Source organism: Glycine soja, chromosome 3 (genome assembly GCF_004193775.1).
Source record: "Glycine soja cultivar W05 chromosome 3, ASM419377v2, whole genome shotgun sequence".
NCBI classification, from domain to species: domain Eukaryota; kingdom Viridiplantae; phylum Streptophyta; class Magnoliopsida; order Fabales; family Fabaceae; genus Glycine; species Glycine soja.
This window is the reverse complement of record NC_041004.1, coordinates 7,940,616-7,958,503: the sequence shown is the minus strand read 5'-3', so window position 1 is coordinate 7,958,503 and position 17,888 is coordinate 7,940,616. Positions and strand designations below refer to the sequence as shown.

General features: G+C 31.7%; 1 protein-coding gene across 1 annotated transcript; it reads left to right on the top strand.

Moving 5' to 3' along the window:
* Window positions 1-15,505: 15,505 nt before the first annotated feature.
* On the top strand, window positions 15,506-16,836 carry LOC114406116 (protein SLE2). Its single transcript, XM_028368698.1, has 2 exons — window positions 15,506-15,724; window positions 16,248-16,836. Exons 1-2 carry the CDS (start codon window positions 15,607-15,609, stop codon window positions 16,445-16,447), a joined length of 318 nt encoding a protein of 105 aa, XP_028224499.1. The 5' UTR covers window positions 15,506-15,606; the 3' UTR covers window positions 16,448-16,836.
* Window positions 16,837-17,888: the final 1,052 nt, after the last annotated feature.

The window sequence follows — 17,888 nt, the reverse complement described above, 5'->3', positions numbered from 1 at the left end:
AAGAAGGAAAGCTCTATATTTTGCATAATGTTAGTGTACTAAGGAATGGTGCTAAATTAAGCTTGACAAATCATGAATATAAGCTTGAAATAACAAAATTCTTTGCCTGAAACCAGTTCCATTAGAAGCCATTACTGAACCTTTTTGAAATTCCTGCATATTGCATAGGTATAGTAGTTGTCTTATTCTAATAGGATTTAGTTACAATGTTATGAGCAAGTTTGTGATTTAATTTGTTGGATATTTTATGTAATGAAGACATAGCTAGGTGAATTTCAGCAATATCTTTAGTGCAAAACTTTGTAAAAAATGGCACCACTATTCAAAGAATATTTGTTAACGTCACTAACGGAGAGTAAGATTCACTTTTTTTTCAAATTACGTTTTGTATACTACACAGTGTCTAATATTCAATTCTGTATTATTGTGCAGGTATACTATTGAGTGTGTTTTCTGTGATGAATATGTCAAAGTTATAATAAACTTAGTGAGAGATAGCAATATTCCTGCTCCTTTTTTGGTAATTCAACATAGCAGATTGCAAGTATGTGGTGCGTTGACTCATGATAGGCATTAATTTTAATGTTGAATGTCGTTCTCGCTAGATGATACAACATACATTTGTAAATATATTAACTAAAAACATATCAATGAAACAAGGTAAATGTATATTGAAATGGTGGCTAATGTCACTAACATAATATTGAATCCAAACTTGCCAACCATGTCTAATTCTGGAATAAGGTATATACATTCATGTAATGTGTACCTACTACAGTTGCAATTTTGGCAAAAATGTATATTGCTTTTGTCATTGGTCAAATATGCATTCATTTAAGATTAATATTACGTGTGCCATAACAAAGTCAGGCCTGAAAAAGTGTATGTGATTAATCTTGGACCAATTCAAAAAGACGTTTATTTCAAATTCCTAATTCTTAATGCCTATAAAAGGATTATAGATCTGCACTTATTTGGATAGGTCAGTGTTTTTAATCCTTCATATACAACCGTTTAGTTGGATTGTTGAAGTTGTTAATATGGTCTTCACTAATATTTACATATGATATTTTCACTGTGAAGGATGATTTGTGTGCAGTTTGGGCCAAAATCGTTGGATCCATGGATAATACACCTTGGTGGGAGTTTGAAAATGATCATCAATTGGTAGAATATAATGACACAAGACATTACCAAACTGAAGTCAGTGTTCCACTAATTCCCAGGTAAACATACGTAATTCATACATTTTGTTCTGCACACAAATCATTCCTATGATAGTGAATTAAAAAATAAGTTTATTATGGCATTGCAACTACTCATTAATAGCTCAAGTTTATAATTCTGAAACTGCATGGTTTAAATTACCAAATGCTGATGTAGCAAACTTACTCAATGAGGACTGCCAAAATCTTATTTTGTCAACTGAGGTACTTATAGATTTTTCATAGACCTCTGATTGCTTCAATACTTTAACCAATGTTGCATAACCTACTTTTTTGACTTTTTCAGGATCCTAATCCAAAAGTGTATCCACCACAGGTGATTTCGCTTATTAGCAAACATATACTATTTTTAATAGAAAGAGAAAGTGTTGAAGGAAGATGTCTTCAAGATATTGTTAATTATCCTAATGGATATATGGTGCATCAAATATGTCATGACAAGCAAGTGCTAACGATGTTTCATGCCAAGGAGTTCTTAACTGTGGCACAAGAGGTATGTCAAAAATTCAGTGTTATCATGATGTAATTGTGTCAAAACTGAGACTTATTAATGATAATTAAACCCATTGGTATTGCCAGTTAGGTGCAAAGACAGTTGGATAAAGATCATCAATTGAAAATGCTAAGATGATTATTGCACAGTCGGCTCCACCTGCAGTTTTAATTGAATGGATTAAAAAGCAAAGGGAGGACCTAAGATATCAAGGTTTTGGCAGAAGTAGGAACGATGCAGCCCAGGCTACAAAAAATTATAATGATGAATCAACATCTTTGGTATGTTCAAAATGTGATCATTGTCAAATAATTGCCATCTGATATGACAGTTTTTAATATTTACATAGGCTCATAAGATTGTTGCTCAAATTAAAAATGTTGATCCTGGTAAATGGAATGTTGTTAAAGTGGAATGTTGAGAAGAATACTGAACATTTTAGGCCAACAAAGCATGCCTTTAAACTTAACTTTGTCAATTCCACAAAAATAAAAAAAGCAATATTTTCCAATTATTTGTAGCCTGTACATTTTAGCTTGTGTTGTAAAACATGTGTTACAGACCTTTCGGAATCATAAAAAAAATCATTTGTTGTATGAAGTAACTTCTGGACAAAACCAAATCAATTTCAACTTAATGGTCTTAAACAAATCACAGCAAAGCAGATAAGTGTCCAACATAAATCATGGAAGAGTTGGGAGTTGACTCATGAGAGGTTATTATCAAAAACAAAAGAAGGTTTGCTTTTAAGTGTGTTGGCAGCCTATTACCAATTGGATCGAATATGTCTAGAATTCGCTATGTTGTGATTATAGTATTTTCTAGGCAATAAAAAAATAGAGTCACAATGTGCCAACAGGTGGCTACAAGGTAGTTTAAGCTATACTAAGTCTACCAACTACCAAAAAGGTGTTGTTACCAACGAAAGCATAGCAATCAAGAGTACAAAGTCTTCCACTAATTCAACTTTTATATTCTAACAATTGTACCATCTATACTATGTGATAGTATTTATTAGATAAATATTAATAGATCTCATTTATTAATTTGCATATATAGATGAGTCACATGTTGATGTGATCATTGAACGGACTCAATTGAAATTTTCTAATGGTTTAAATTTACCATAAACTGTCAATAGAAAATTCTCAAGAAGAGGTATAATAGTTTTCTTTGACCTGAGATTCTCATAATAATTAACAGGTTATTTGTTGTATTTTGATTTCGGACACCTAATGCTTTAGAGCACTTGTTGAATGGATATTGGATATGATTAAATACCTGTAGAATTAATGATTAATCAAGAAGGAATCCATCAACTCTTGGTAATGAGTTTGAGCTCTATGAATAAAATTATATCCTGGCCACGAAAATTAAATGAAAGAAGAAATGAGTTTCTTAAGTCATTATGAGTTAACTCAAAAGAGTTTGATAGTAATACCATACTCTATAGTTAACCCAGAGTTGTAAAGATGGAAGAAATTATTACACTACTCTTCTAATGATTCTTGAAAGTAAAATGTTACTTCATGCTATCCGGACGTTAAGGAGTGTTGCTAGACGCCTACCTTGATTAGTATATTAATTTGATTAATATATTACCGGCTTAGTATTGAACCTACGGGGTCACACACAAACGAGTGTTCTAATCTCTGTTAAATAAATTATTTTAATATTTGATGATTAATTGATTTCAAAAAGGTGGAATATTATTATATTTTGGCTAGCACTGAAAATATAAATAATATGAAAGATTTGGTGAAAGAAGAGAAACAAACATGTATGATTTTGTATTTGGAATTTGGGTTGAAAAGGCAGCTAGATACAAGTTTGACTTGGTCAATTATTATTTCAATTTTAATTGCTAAATGGTTAGCAATAAAAGGTAATAAGAAATAATATAGCTTAAAAAATGATACTATCAATAATGATTTTGATTTGATCAGAAATTTGGTATCCTTAGAATGCTATAAATAAAGCATTGGGCTGCACGTTTAAATAATCTCAATATCACTTCTCTATTCTTATTTTTTCCACTTGTCAAAATTGTTGACAAAGAGAGGTCAGTCTCGGTATGGATACACGTAGAGTCTTCACACTATTGAAGAATTTTTATGCTTCAAGAGCTCATCAACATGTACACTTTTTAATATGTCATTTGTTTATAATATAATTTAAATATAAAATATATCATTTTATTACGCAATGTGTGTTTTTTGAATACCCTTTTTCCTATAGTCAACAATTTGTTACTATCCTCATCGTTTTGTCCAACTACTTCCCCACCGTAGCATTAGAGGATGACCCTACATCCTAACTTGTGTTGATATTTTCCATAATATCAACTTTTCTTTTAGAAGTTTTACTCATAACTGTTAAAGCCTTAAAAAATGTCATTTGAAAGTTTTCTCTTGATTTTCTTTTCTTCGTATCAAGACTAACAAATGCCTTCTTTTTGGCTGAGAGCTATGTTCGTCTTGATCATCATCATGTTCTTCACCATCATCATTGTCACTTATTGAAGGACTCTTTGTAGAAGGATGTTGATTTGCACCATAAGCAATTGTGCCCCAAATATGGTAGACAACTTATCATAACGAAGACAACTTTTCTTCTTAAATTGCTTTGTTGTTTTATATTTCTGCAATATCAAAATTTCAATTATTAATATATTGCAAAAAAATAACATAATAATATATCATAAAGACATAAAATTGAATTGAAACATACCTCACATAGCTTCTTCCATTTGTCATTTGTGGCAATAATTTGTCCAGTAGTTGAATTGTACCCTAATCCAATCTCCATTTTAATCAAATTAGTGAAATCTTTCCACTTTCCTCTCAGTTAATTAAACTTGTTCTTAAACTGATATTTTGTGTATTCATTGCCAAAAAAAATCCATCTCTTCCTTGATGTGTTGTCATGCCAACCTTGTAAGAGTAGTTGTTTATCTATTATCTTTCTTAACTTCCTCCTCCATTAAAGTTATGAAATGAGATCCAACATTTTGTGGCCATATATCTTTTTTGTATGTGGGATCTCAATCACATCATCTCCAACCACTTCATTCTCATAAATCATACTAAAATAAAATTAACTTAATGCTTATAATAATACAAGTACTTAAGTGCTAATGAACATGTGAATACAAAAAACTAAAGACAAGCCTTACAATCCTACGTATGAACCTACCAATCCAATCCAGGCACGTTAACATCTAATCTAGTATGACAAACCTTGACATTTAAATATTTTTAATCTCAAGAGTTTTGATTTTCCACTTAAGACCATTGCCATATTATGTTAAAATCAAATGTACACTAATGTTGAAGCATTAATAACGGTCTCGTCATTCACAAATTTATAGGATTAATTGATTTCAATGAAAAGAGAAATATTGAAAACTCATTATTTCGTGTAGATTTCCTATATATGTTACCAAAGTAACATACTAATTAGATGAATGTAGCAAGAAATATTCAGACCATAAAAAAATTCATTGAGTAGAATTAATTGTGAGAAAAGTCAAAAATGAAATTTATTTTCTTTTTTTAGATAGTAAAATTGAATAATAATAATAATAATACTAAACAAAATTTATTATGAGAATTAATTGTGAGAAAAGTCACCGAGTAGATGAATAATATTTTAAAAAATATACCTATATTTATACGTCAAAAGTGATTCTACTTTAACATACAAACAAAATCAATTTCTCTAGACTCATTTTTAAAAATTCATTCTCAAATTTTTTAATATCAATTTCCTATCTTTCCTACCTTTTGTGCTGAAATTCCAACACAACTTAAATATGTTATTTCATATTTTATAAAACAATAATACTAAAAAATATTTCTTCTCTACATTCTCCAATTTCTTGGCTTAACAAGGCAATCTCACTAGTCTTCATGTATTTCTATCAATTAACAATATAAGATTACTATAAGGAAAAATATACATAACTTAGAAACAACAAAATCACTTTTGATCAACATGAGATTTCCAAAAAAAGTTTGGGCAGATGCCATTGCTTTGATGTCTCATTTAATTAATCATACATTCATATGTCCTCTATTATTTTGATTGATAGAATTTCTTGCTAGAGTTTGTTTCCCTCTCATCCACACTTCCCTACCCCTCATATATTCAATTTTACATTTGCACTTTCACCCTTAAACTTCTAAACTAGACTACATCCTTTATATGTACATATATTGGCCATTCTCACTCCCAAAAAATGGTATTGTTGCTCTCTATTAATCTCAGGCCATACTTGGTATTTGCAGCAATTACCTTCTTTGAGTCCACCTGCTTCACTATAGTTCCTTCTAAATCTCTAATCAAGACTAATGTTTCTAAAGTCGATTCCGCAATGACCATTAATACCATCATTTTTAAATCAAAGACCTAGACAAACTTTTGATACTATCAGCCAATCATTGACTTGGTCAATTATTATTTCAATTTTAATTGCTAAATGATTAGCAATAAAAGGTAACAAGAAATAATATAGCTTAAAAAAGGATACTATCAATAATGATTTTGATTTGATCAAAAATTTGGTATCCTTAGCGTGCTATAAATAGAGCCTTAGGCTGCACGTTGAGATAATCCCAATATCACTTCTCTATTCTTATTTTTCCACTAGTCAAAGTTGTTGACGAATAAAGGTTAATCTCGGTGTGGATACACGTAGAGTCTTCACACTATTGAAGAATTTAGTCTCGGTGTGGATACACGTAGATGCTTCAAGAGCTCATTAAAAGGTACACTTTTTAATACGTCATATGTTTATAATATAGTTTAAATACAAAATAGATCCTTTTATTTTGCAATGTGTGTTTTAAACACTTTTTTCTCCCACAAGGTTGTACTTTCATTTTCCTGACAAAAAATCTATAATATTTGAAGATGGTGATGACATTGATGCTTTGTTGTCCAAGTCAACTGTTAAAGAGTACATGTTTACCTCTTGGATGCAAGCTAACATCATTTTCCAGCAAGCAAAAGATCTTACATATCTGTAATTCATAAGAAAATTTACATACGTCTCCAATAAAAGATGTTGGAAGCCATGTAAAAGAGGCTATGCAATTGGAAGGCTTAATTGGGTGCCTCCAAGTACTGGAGAATTGTATTATATTAGGATGATGTTGGCTATGGTTAAAGGACCAACCACTTATGAACAAATTTGTACAATCAATGGTCAATTGTATTCTACATTTAGAGAAGTTTGCTTTGCTATGGGCTTTTTGGTTGATGACAAGGAATATATTGAGGCTTTAAGAGAAGCATACCATTGGGGTTCTAGCCAATTCCTCAGAAAATTGTTTGCAACAATGCTCATATCAAATAGCATTGAAAGACCAAATCATGTATGGTCTGAAACATGGGAGTGCATAATTGATGGTATCATTCATCATTAGAGAAAGAAACATACCAAGTAACATATATCAAACCATTACTTCCTTTTGCAGTTACAATTATTGTTTAGAACTTAAAAATTCAATTTATTTTTTGTGTCCAAAGATTTACTGTTGGAAACAAAGGAGTTACAAAATTTAGCAATGTTTGAGATTGAAGAGTTATTACAATCCAACAAAAAATCGTTAAAGGATTATCCAACCATGCCTTTTCCATGACAATCAATAAATCTCAAGGCCAATCTCTTCAAAGTGTTGGATTATATCTTCCTCAACCAGTTTTCAGTTATGGTCAGCTTTATGTGGCATTCTCAAGAGTTCAAAGCAAAAGTTGATTGAAAATTCTTATTCATGATAAAGAAGCAAAACCACTAAATACAACAACCAATTTGATTTCCAAGGAAGTACTACAAAATTTGTAGTTAAATGCAGGGTTATTAACTGCATTATAAGTTGTAACAGCTTCATGACATCTACTTTTTGCACAATTTCACCAAGACAACATTCACCTCAGCTTCATCCTCCTAAGCTTGCAACATGAGTTCTATAGATATGGTTTATTTAGTTGGTTTTAGTTTAAGACTACATGTGTTTGTTAGTTACTATGTGCAATATTGTGTTGACAGTGTAAGAGTTTGGCATTACTCGTTGAATAAAAATATCATTGTTGTATGCCTAAGTAAATTCAATTGATATTTGGATGCAGCAATGCTTATCCGCCACCAGGTTTTAGTTTTACACTGAATGCATGTATTCATGCAATAGATACTTAATGCCTTAAGCAGATGTGGTGTAAGTCAAGTTTAGTGTGACTTTGTATTAAATCCTCTATTATGGTTAAATGGTATGATAGTGTAATGGTGCAACTTTTAATTTGAGTCATGATAATCAACTTCCGAGGCTATTATCTACAATGTATCATCAATTTGCATATGTGATATTTTGAACATGAAAAACTTCAAGTAACCCAGTAAATTAGCATGGTGATACCTTTGTTGCATATATGATGACCAATTATGCTTATATCAATACATTTGCAAAGCAATCAGATTAAGATCATCTGCAATTAACTATACAGTTATTAACAAATCTGCAAGTTGAAACAGCTTCATGACATCTACTTTTTGCACAATTTCATACACAACAAAATTCACCTCAGTTTCATCCAGTTAAGCTTGTAACATGAGTTCTTTAGATATGGTTTATTTATTGCAGCTTTAGTTTAAGACTACATGTGTTTGTTAGTTATTGTGTGCAAAATTATATTGACAGTGTAAGAGTTTGGTGTTACTCATTGAATAAATACTTGAGTGTTGTATGACTAAGTAAATTTAACTAATATTTTGATGCATCAATGCTTATCAACCACAAGGTTTCAGTTTTACACTGAATGCATGTATACTTCATGCAATGTTTATACTTAGTGTCTTAAGTAGATGTGGTGTAACTCAAGTTTAGTGTGACTTTGTATCAAATTTTTTGTTGTGGTTAAATGGTATGACAATGTAATGGTGCAACCCTTCATTTTCAGTCATGATAATCAACTTTTGAGGCTATCATCTGCAAGGTATCATCAATTTGCATATGTGATATTTTGAACATGACAAGCTTCATGTAACCGAGTAAATTAGGATGGTTATACGTCTGTTGCGTATGTAATGACCATTTGTCTTGATATCAATACATTTCCAAAGCAATCAGATTAAGATTATCTAAAGTTAATTGCAGGGTTATTAACTACATTATATATTGTAACAGCTTCATGACATCTTCTTTTTGCACAATTTCATTCAAGACAAAATTTGTAATAGCTTCCTTATCCTAAGCTTGCAACATGAGTTCTTTAGATATGGTTTATTTAATTACTTGGTTTCAATTTAAGACTACATGTGTTTATTAATTATTGTGTGCAAACTACATGTGTTTATTAATTACTGTGTGCAATATTGTATTGACAGTGTAAGAGTTTGTTGTTGCTCATTGAATTATAACATCACTGTTGTATGACTAATTAAAATCAACTAATGTTTTGATGCAACAAGATCATTCAACCACGAGATTTCAGCTTTACACTAAATGCATGTATACTTTATGCAATGTTTATACTTAGAATCTTAAGCACGTGTGGTGTAAGTCAAAGTTAGTGTGACTTTGTATTAAATCATTTTTTGTGGTTGAATGGTATGGCGCTGTAATGGTGCATCTTTTTATTTTGAGTCATGAGAATCAACTTCTGAGGCTATTATCTGCAAGGTATCATCAATTTGCAATTATGATATTTTAAAAATGGCAAGCTTCATGCAACCCAATAAATTAGCATGTCTTTTCCTCTGTTGTGTATATAATGACCATTTGTGCTGATATGAAAACACTTCCAAGTACAAAATTGATTGATTTATAAAGAAAGAATTAACACATGTACTATAATTTCCATACATTCATGCTACCTCGAGTCATGTTTTTTTCTATAACCACTTGAAATAAATTGTAACTTTTCTTTTTAAATATCAAAGTCTTCAATTAAGTAGTTTTCCAAATAAAGCAGAAGTTATTTAAAAGTATCATATTAATGTCCTACGTTGGTCTGAACTTATGTACAAATTAATTTTTTACACACTCAAATAATGCACAATCAACACAAAATCACCATTGACCCATATGAATTGCAAATCTATAATGACTTTACGGATTCATAATATGTATCAAATTCAACAAAGGACAATTTTGTAATTGTCCACAATGGCCTGGGCGTCCAAGTATATTGGTGGGTGTAGGAAGAAAATTTGGTACTGTGATGAATGCTTCGTTCTTAAAACCGCAAACTCCGTACGCAGTATCATTTGCTTCTTTTTATTTCCAAAGCCAAAGAGACCTCTTGCACTGACCAGTGAAGAATGCATGACTTTCTAGCAAAGATGAAGATCGAGCCAGGGTTGAAAGACGAAGTTGGTCCGTCTAACGTGCAACCACAACGCTCTGTTCCACCATCGTCACTGTTTGGCAGCTTCAACCAACCACTAGCCACACGTCAAGCCACCACGCCTGGTAAGAATGTTCAAACTCCTATGTTGTACTGAATGATTTTGTATTATCACTCACAGACCCAACATCATATTAGGCTTAATGTTTTATGCATGCACTTTGTTTGGTTATCGGAGGATATTATATTTCGATAATCAAAACAATCTGAACAATGACACAAAGACATGCACATTTAGTTTGAATTTAGGAAAAAAAACATTACGAGTGGCCAAATGCAGATTATGTTAGACATGCTAATTGAATGACCTAACTGTTATTACAAAATAAATGTTTGTCTGAAAACAATTTCTATTTTACCCATTTGATTTATATGAACACTATGTACATTGCATGAAGGGGCTTTCATCATCCCTTTCTTCGTTAACAGAGTATATTATTTTTTTTATAATCATAACTTTGTGGAACAGAAAACAGAGAACTGGACACATTATTATGTTACCTTTTTAAATTGCCTTTTCAGCAAATTATGAGTGCCGCAGCTTTTTTCATCTCATTACACTTATCTATTCATTGGTTGTTCTGTTTCAATTCATAATATGCATAACTTTAGGCATATTGAACATTGAAAATAGGTGTGAGATGTACATGTTTAGGCAAGGCTAAGAAGGAATTGGCTTTCATCATGACACAAGATTAATGTCAATTTTGTTATATCATATATTGTATAATAATCTGCTTAAATGGTTATTTATGTGTTAACATTTAATCATGCCAACTTTTTAACTCTATATGGAGTTCAGAATTGATGAACGAAGACCACAGAAAATGCTATGAAATGACCATCATGTTGCAGATCACAAGAACATCAGAGATTTTAAACATTGTTCATGCCAAGGAGCAGGTCAACCATTTATTATGATACTGTTGTCATTTTCATTTTTATTTAACATGTCATTTTTTTCAATTATTTTGTACAACTGACCAAACAATTATTCTCATTCTAATGTTACACCTATTTCAAATATAGACTTACGGTGAAGTTAGTAGGTCGTTTGCCATAAGGTGGATGGACGTGCTTGAACGTTACTGACATTTGGTTGACAAAAATGAAAATATGCATATTGTTGTCTACAACCAAGATTTGAACAATTTAGCCATTGTATCAGGGTGGACAGCGTTGAGGGATTTCGTTGATCGTAGATCATCAAGTGACGTTAACCCATTATGGTCAAAGTCTATTCTTGATGACCATATTCAAAACCAGTAGTCATCCAAAATTGTTCCCAAAATGACACTCATTATACCAATAAGTGCCGAATTCGGTTACTTTCAACGTGCTTTTGAATCAATACAAAATTACTTGCAGCAGCTTGGTAAGTTACTCAATAATTTACTTAATCATTCAGTCAACCTTTATCTGTCAAAGTTTTTAATTTCTTCCATTTCTCACATATAGTTATTGTTAATATCAAGACGTCCCAAACAGTATGTATTATTTTATGAAAGACAAAGGGTTCACTCATTTGAATTTGGAAGATATTACAGAATGTCGCATTGTTTACAATCACTAGAGAAAGACAATTAAAATTGGAGTCGAATGAAAAACTTTTTGTGAAACAATCTTTCGAACCTGACATGGAAATTGTCTTCGAATTCTCTGATCCAACAATTAACTATGTCTTATGTTGACTATGTTTATAAATTAAACACAATGTTATTCCAACATTTGTAAATATTTATAAATTAACACTTTATTTTATGGGCGTGTTTTTCCTACAAACAAAACAATGTCTCTAATATTATGACTTTATTAATTGATTATTTATTATATAATATTTATTTTATTATGGTAGACCTTCAATTCAATTTACACGTATTAATCATAAATTTTTTAAGCCATACGAATATAATTATATGGTTAATTTTCATAGCTCACCCGTTCGTATGCACGGTACTAAACTAGTTTCCCCAAAAAACCAACCTACCAAAATCTGGTCCAATAAAATTGCAAAGAAGCTGAGACTTTTCCCCACCCCACCTGCACGAAAAAATCACCGCTAACTAGGGGACCATACTTCATAACAAATCAACATCTTGGAGATACGCCTCAATACTGTTACCTAAACCTTGTTGTTTTACCATAAAATAAAAATAAAATGTTATCCAAACTCCAAAGACCAAAGGGATCACCACTCTGACTCTCTCAGGAATCTTTTACATTCTTGTAATCTTATCCCATCCCCTACTGCATACATAATGATCTACCAATACCATAGTTGAACCACCACACTGCCCAGAGTCCCTGATTAAAAAGAAATTTTTTAATTATACAGGAATTAAATTTAAATATATTGTAAAATTATTACTAATATTAAAATAATGAAATAACAACTTAACTTAGTTACTATTAGCTAAAAGATTAACAATATCAAAACTCCCAAAATTAACGAAACATGCAATAGAAATTCTCAATACGTGCAATAGAAATTCTAAATAATACATTGCACGGTCACTCCCTCCTTAAATTATTCCTACACAAAATCTCTTACCTTTTACTATTCCATTACAAAGGCACCCGTGCACCATCACAATTAAGATTCTGTTAACAAAATTTATCATATTTTAGGCACATGTTGCTTTAATGAAATTTAAAGATAATTTTACCCTTTAATCTATTCCTCACACGACCAATTAGAAGCCAAGACTGTTTCTCGAAAAGCAAAAATGAAAGACGCTAAAGGTGGATTTCTCCTTTTTCTCCTATTTCTCGAAATGCACTGCCATGTATCAAATCAAACATCTCGAACAAATTAAAGTTGACATGAGTTTAGGCTATTTTCGTACAAAATTAAGGCTGTATTTATAATTAACAAATTACTAATAATAACGGAATGAAAATGGGAAAAGTTAAGATCATGAAAATGTTCATTCATCATCATAAATACAATACATAAAATAATGGAAAGAATGAATCTTCACACGAGTGATGGTGAATCTGTTTAAAGCGGAGCAGTTATGAGAAGAAGAGGGAGCTGATGCTTCAGACGGAGGAAAGAGGAGATTGATGAAGGAGTGACGGAAGGAACACTGGGCGATGACTCAGAGGGAGGCAGCTATTCATTGGTTGTTCTGTTTCAATTCATAATATGCATAACTTTGGGCATATTGAACATTGAAAATAGGTGTGAGATGTACATGTTTAGGCAAGGCTAAGAAGGAATTGGCTTTCATCATGACACAAGATTAATGTCAATTTTGTTATATCATATATTGTATAATAATCTGCTTAAATGGTTATTTATGTGTTAACATTTAATCATGCCAACTTTTTAACTCTATATGGAGTTCAGAATTGATGAACGAAGACCACAGAAAATAATGGAAAGAATGAATCTTCACACGAGTGACGGTGAATCTGTTTAAAGCGGCGCAGTTATGAGAAGAAGAGGGAGCTGATGCTTCAGACGGAGGAAAGAGGAGATTGATGAAGGAGTGACGGAAGGAACACTGGGCAATGACTCAGAGGGAGGCAGTGGAGGAGATGGTGGAAAGTTGAGGGCGATAGGTGAATGAGATGGAGCTTGCACCAACTACAAACCCTCAAACCCCCCACCTTTGCACTCCAACCACTACCAATTATCAACAAACTCCTTCCATCGAGGAACCCGAATTGAGAAACCCGAAATCACAAAACACAATAATGGTGGCCATGTCAAACCACTGTTCAATAGCATCGGTGTCAAGGTTATCAAACTCGAGAATTTATACATACTCGTGAAAACTTTATAAATTCGACTCGTGACTCAACTCGTAGACTTATAAGAGTTTATTTCATATGAAAATAATAATAAAATATCAATAAATAACATATTAATTAAATATTTCAATAATATAATAAAGTAAAATAATAAATTATAAAGTTCAGTGTATTTAAATAATCAAGTCTAGTAATAATATATCACTAATAGATAATAATTTGCAGAGATTATAGCAGTGGTAGATCATTGTCATCCAGAGTTTAATGTTATTAGAGAACAAGAATGTGATATTATTAAATGTGAAAATTTTGTATTTGAGAATAATACTTAAGATATGTTGAATGTTATAAAAATGACTTATATTTTGGTCTAATTTTTTTAACTTATTAACTCGTTGACTCGATGGTAAACTCAAAGTTTATTGAGTTTACTTAGAGTTTATAAAATTTGTTGAGAGTCTACTTAAAGTTTATAAAATTTATTAAAAGCCTAATGAAAAAAATGTACTCAAGAATTAATCAGTTAAATCAAGAGTTTGACAAATATAATTGGTGTCCTCTAGGTTCACACGGTGTCACTCGAGCAACCATTTTGTGAACAATCAATTCAACCTTCGCAATCCCTATCACGGCCTATTGGGACGACTTTCGAGATTCACTCATAATACTCCAAGGAAAATGACAGTGTGGGCGCTTAAGTGTGATAAGGTTAGTTTGGGTAATTAATTAAAAAAAAGTTAACACCGTTATTAATCATGATAGTTAAGGAGAGATACAAGAAATATAATTTGAAATAGGAATATCGGTGTAATAAGTCTTAATCCAAGAGGAAGCGAATATAATTTGCTCAATAAAAAATAATTGTATCCATATCTTTTACCAAGTTTTATGGAGTAAACAATTATTCAGTCTCTAACAACTGGAAGACTTTGTGAAAATGTCATAAATTTCTAAATATCAAAAAAAGATCTAGCTAACTATTTAATGTCGTCATGGTCCCTAAACATCTATTCATTTTATTACCTAAATCACACTCTTTATAAACATTTGGACTAAGGCCACTGTCTATATTTTGTCTATTTACATGTTCAGAAATTTTGTTTGATATTTTTTTTCATTTTCAGGATACAGCACCATCACTCAAATTAAATTTTATGTAACAAGTAATCAAGTAAATTAATTTTATGTGTTTCAATATTATTAGTGACCATATCAACACAACATGCAACTTCTCCATGCAAATGAAGTACCTAATTTAAGTAACTGCATATGAACGACCAAAAACAGGTTCAACTCAGCAACATAGTACCCCAACACGCTACAGACAACCGCAACCGAGAAACCAAAGCTAATACTTGACCATGCTCTAGACCCCACACGTGTCACTTGGAGAGTTACAGCACCTGCGTGTCTTCTTTCTCCTTTAGCCGCGTCTGTGTTGCACGTGTCAATGCATGGCAACACTTACTTTTTCCATTTTAACCCGTTGTCACCTTCTGGTTAATTCCCTCTAGCTAATTACAATGCATGATATATATGATGAGTTACAAAACATTAATTATTATTATATGTGAATTATGTCACAAATTTGTTCTCTATATATACCCTCTAACCCTATCTCTTCTTGTCACATAGCTTTGAACACAAAACAAAAAGTTTACGTTACAAATCGCATAATAACCGTCCTAAGTTTATTGAGAGAATTTTGCAAGTGTGAGAAACATGGCATCTCGTCAAAACAACAAGCAAGAGCTTGATGAAAGAGCAAGGCAAGGAGAGACTGTTGTCCCGGGTGGAACTGGTGGCAAGAGCCTGGAGGCTCAGCAACACCTTGCTGAAGGTTTATAATCAATTATATATATATATATATATATATATATATATATATATATATAGAACATTAATTTTAATTATTTTCGTATATTTTTTTTATAATTGTGTTGCATATCCATACAATTATTCATCATAACACTTACGTTACATTTCTCCTAATTTTTTACTTCCTTCAAATTAGTTTTATTCATCATCTATCATATCTGTCCATCAGATTTTTGTCTATATTATTCATCACTTAATTTGTTCATCATCTTCATTGAAATCATTATCATTATCTATATCATACTAGTCCATCACATTTTTATCGATTTTTCTTTTTTACTTTCTTTTCCTTGTTTTTTTTTTTTTTTGAGTATAGACACTTTCATTAGGCACAACAAGGTTTTTTTTCACAAATATCTCAATCGTTATTTTATCTCAAGTGTTTGATGAAGTTATTTTTGTGCATGATGTTTTTTTCTTCTTTTTTTCTATTTGACTTTGGATTTTGGGGTTTATTTATTGTTGATTGTGCATATATATAAAAGGAAGGAGCAAGGGAGGGCAAACAAGGAAGGAACAGCTGGGTACAGAAGGGTACCAGGAAATGGGACGCAAAGGAGGGTTGAGCACTGTGGACAAATCAGGAGAAGAACGTGCTCAAGAGGAAGGCATTGGCATCGATGAGTCCAAGTTCAGGACTGGTAATAACAAGAACCAGAATCAGAACGAAGACCAGGATAAGTGATAATGTAACACCCTTCACTAGCATGTGTAGTGTGTTCTTATGCTAGCTTAAATGTGAGTGTCAAGTGTTTTAGGAAGTAGGAAAAGAATAGGTTATAAAAAATAATGTTTAGGCAATAGTTATATAGGTCAAAGTGTCATGTCATGTGTGTCGTGAAATAATTAGCTAGCATGTTTAGGTTGTTTTAGGGTTTCTTTTGCATGTGTGTTTCTCTTATGTGTGTAAGTGATCAGTGAGGCATGGCTCTATAGCTATCCAGAAATTAGCACAAGCAAGCATGTGCCTCCATTTCACTAATGTGTATGTATCTATGGTGTGACCACGTTCAATACTAGAATGTAATGGTCTCAACTCTTATGTTAACTTATCGTGGCACAAACAATTACGTACGTACTCAACTTAATCCCTTTTTTTTATTTTTTTTTTTGGTCTTGCATCAATGCTTGTTAGCAGCAACACCTGAAGTACGCTCTAGGTTTAACATCTTTCTTTTTTTCTTTAGGTTAAATATCTTTTCAAACTTGTATTACGAATATTATCACGAAAATCCATGCTGTTGTTGTCTAATTACGAATACTATCAATTTTCTAATTACGATAATTATCAACAAAAAATGTATAATGTTGTCTAATGACTTCGGTAAGTGAACGTCGTCGTCTTGAAGCAACTTAGTGGAGTAAATAGAATATTAGAAATGATAATACTCATACTGATTTTCTGTCTACGATTAAATATCTAAAAAAATGGAAAATTACAATTTGCTAGATGTAAAATTTGTAATGCTTGCATAAGCGTCTTATATCCACATGGTTTTGCTACAAAATGCAGCAGCTCTAGTTTTTGGTCGTCTTAATGACTATTAAACCTCAACATATTAGCCCTCCATATTTTGATAAATATTTGGAAAAACAAACATCATTGGAAGGGAGAATTTGCGAAATTTACGTGGACTTAACAAATTTTCCATGCATGAGCATCTATTCATTCTCTAAGATTAAGTTTGAACTGATTTTAATTTATGTAGACATTGAAATTCATTTTAGAACAATTATGAGAGGATTTTCTTAAAACTAGTTTGTATCCAAGTTAAATTTTTTTTAGTAAAAAATAAAGTTAATTTGCTGTTTTGTAATTTGACTTGCTTAAAAAAGAGTTGATTTCATTTTTCACACCAAGTAGTACTTTTTTCTTCTCTTACTTGGGGGAAGTTTATCCAATCTCTGTAAAGCAATCTTTGGGATCCTATTCGTTGCTCCCAATTAAAGGGACGAAGTTCATAATTACTTAGACAAGGGCAAGAAGCACCAAGCACATACGTGTGCAGTTACATTTTGAGATGCTACGTTGTCCTATTTTTTTATTTTTAAAACAACCGACTTGGCAGATTAATGAAGAACTGACATTTGTAGCGACTTACCGACATACTGTAATTCTATACTGG

Coding starts and splice junctions, on each gene's coding strand:
- LOC114406116 (XM_028368698.1), top strand. CDS start 15,607: ATGGCATCTCGTCAAAACAACAAGCAAGAGCTTGATGAAAGAGCAAGG. Junction 15,725..16,247: donor TCAGCAACACCTTGCTGAAG/GTTTATAATCAA, acceptor TATATATAAAAG/GAAGGAGCAAGGGAGGGCAA.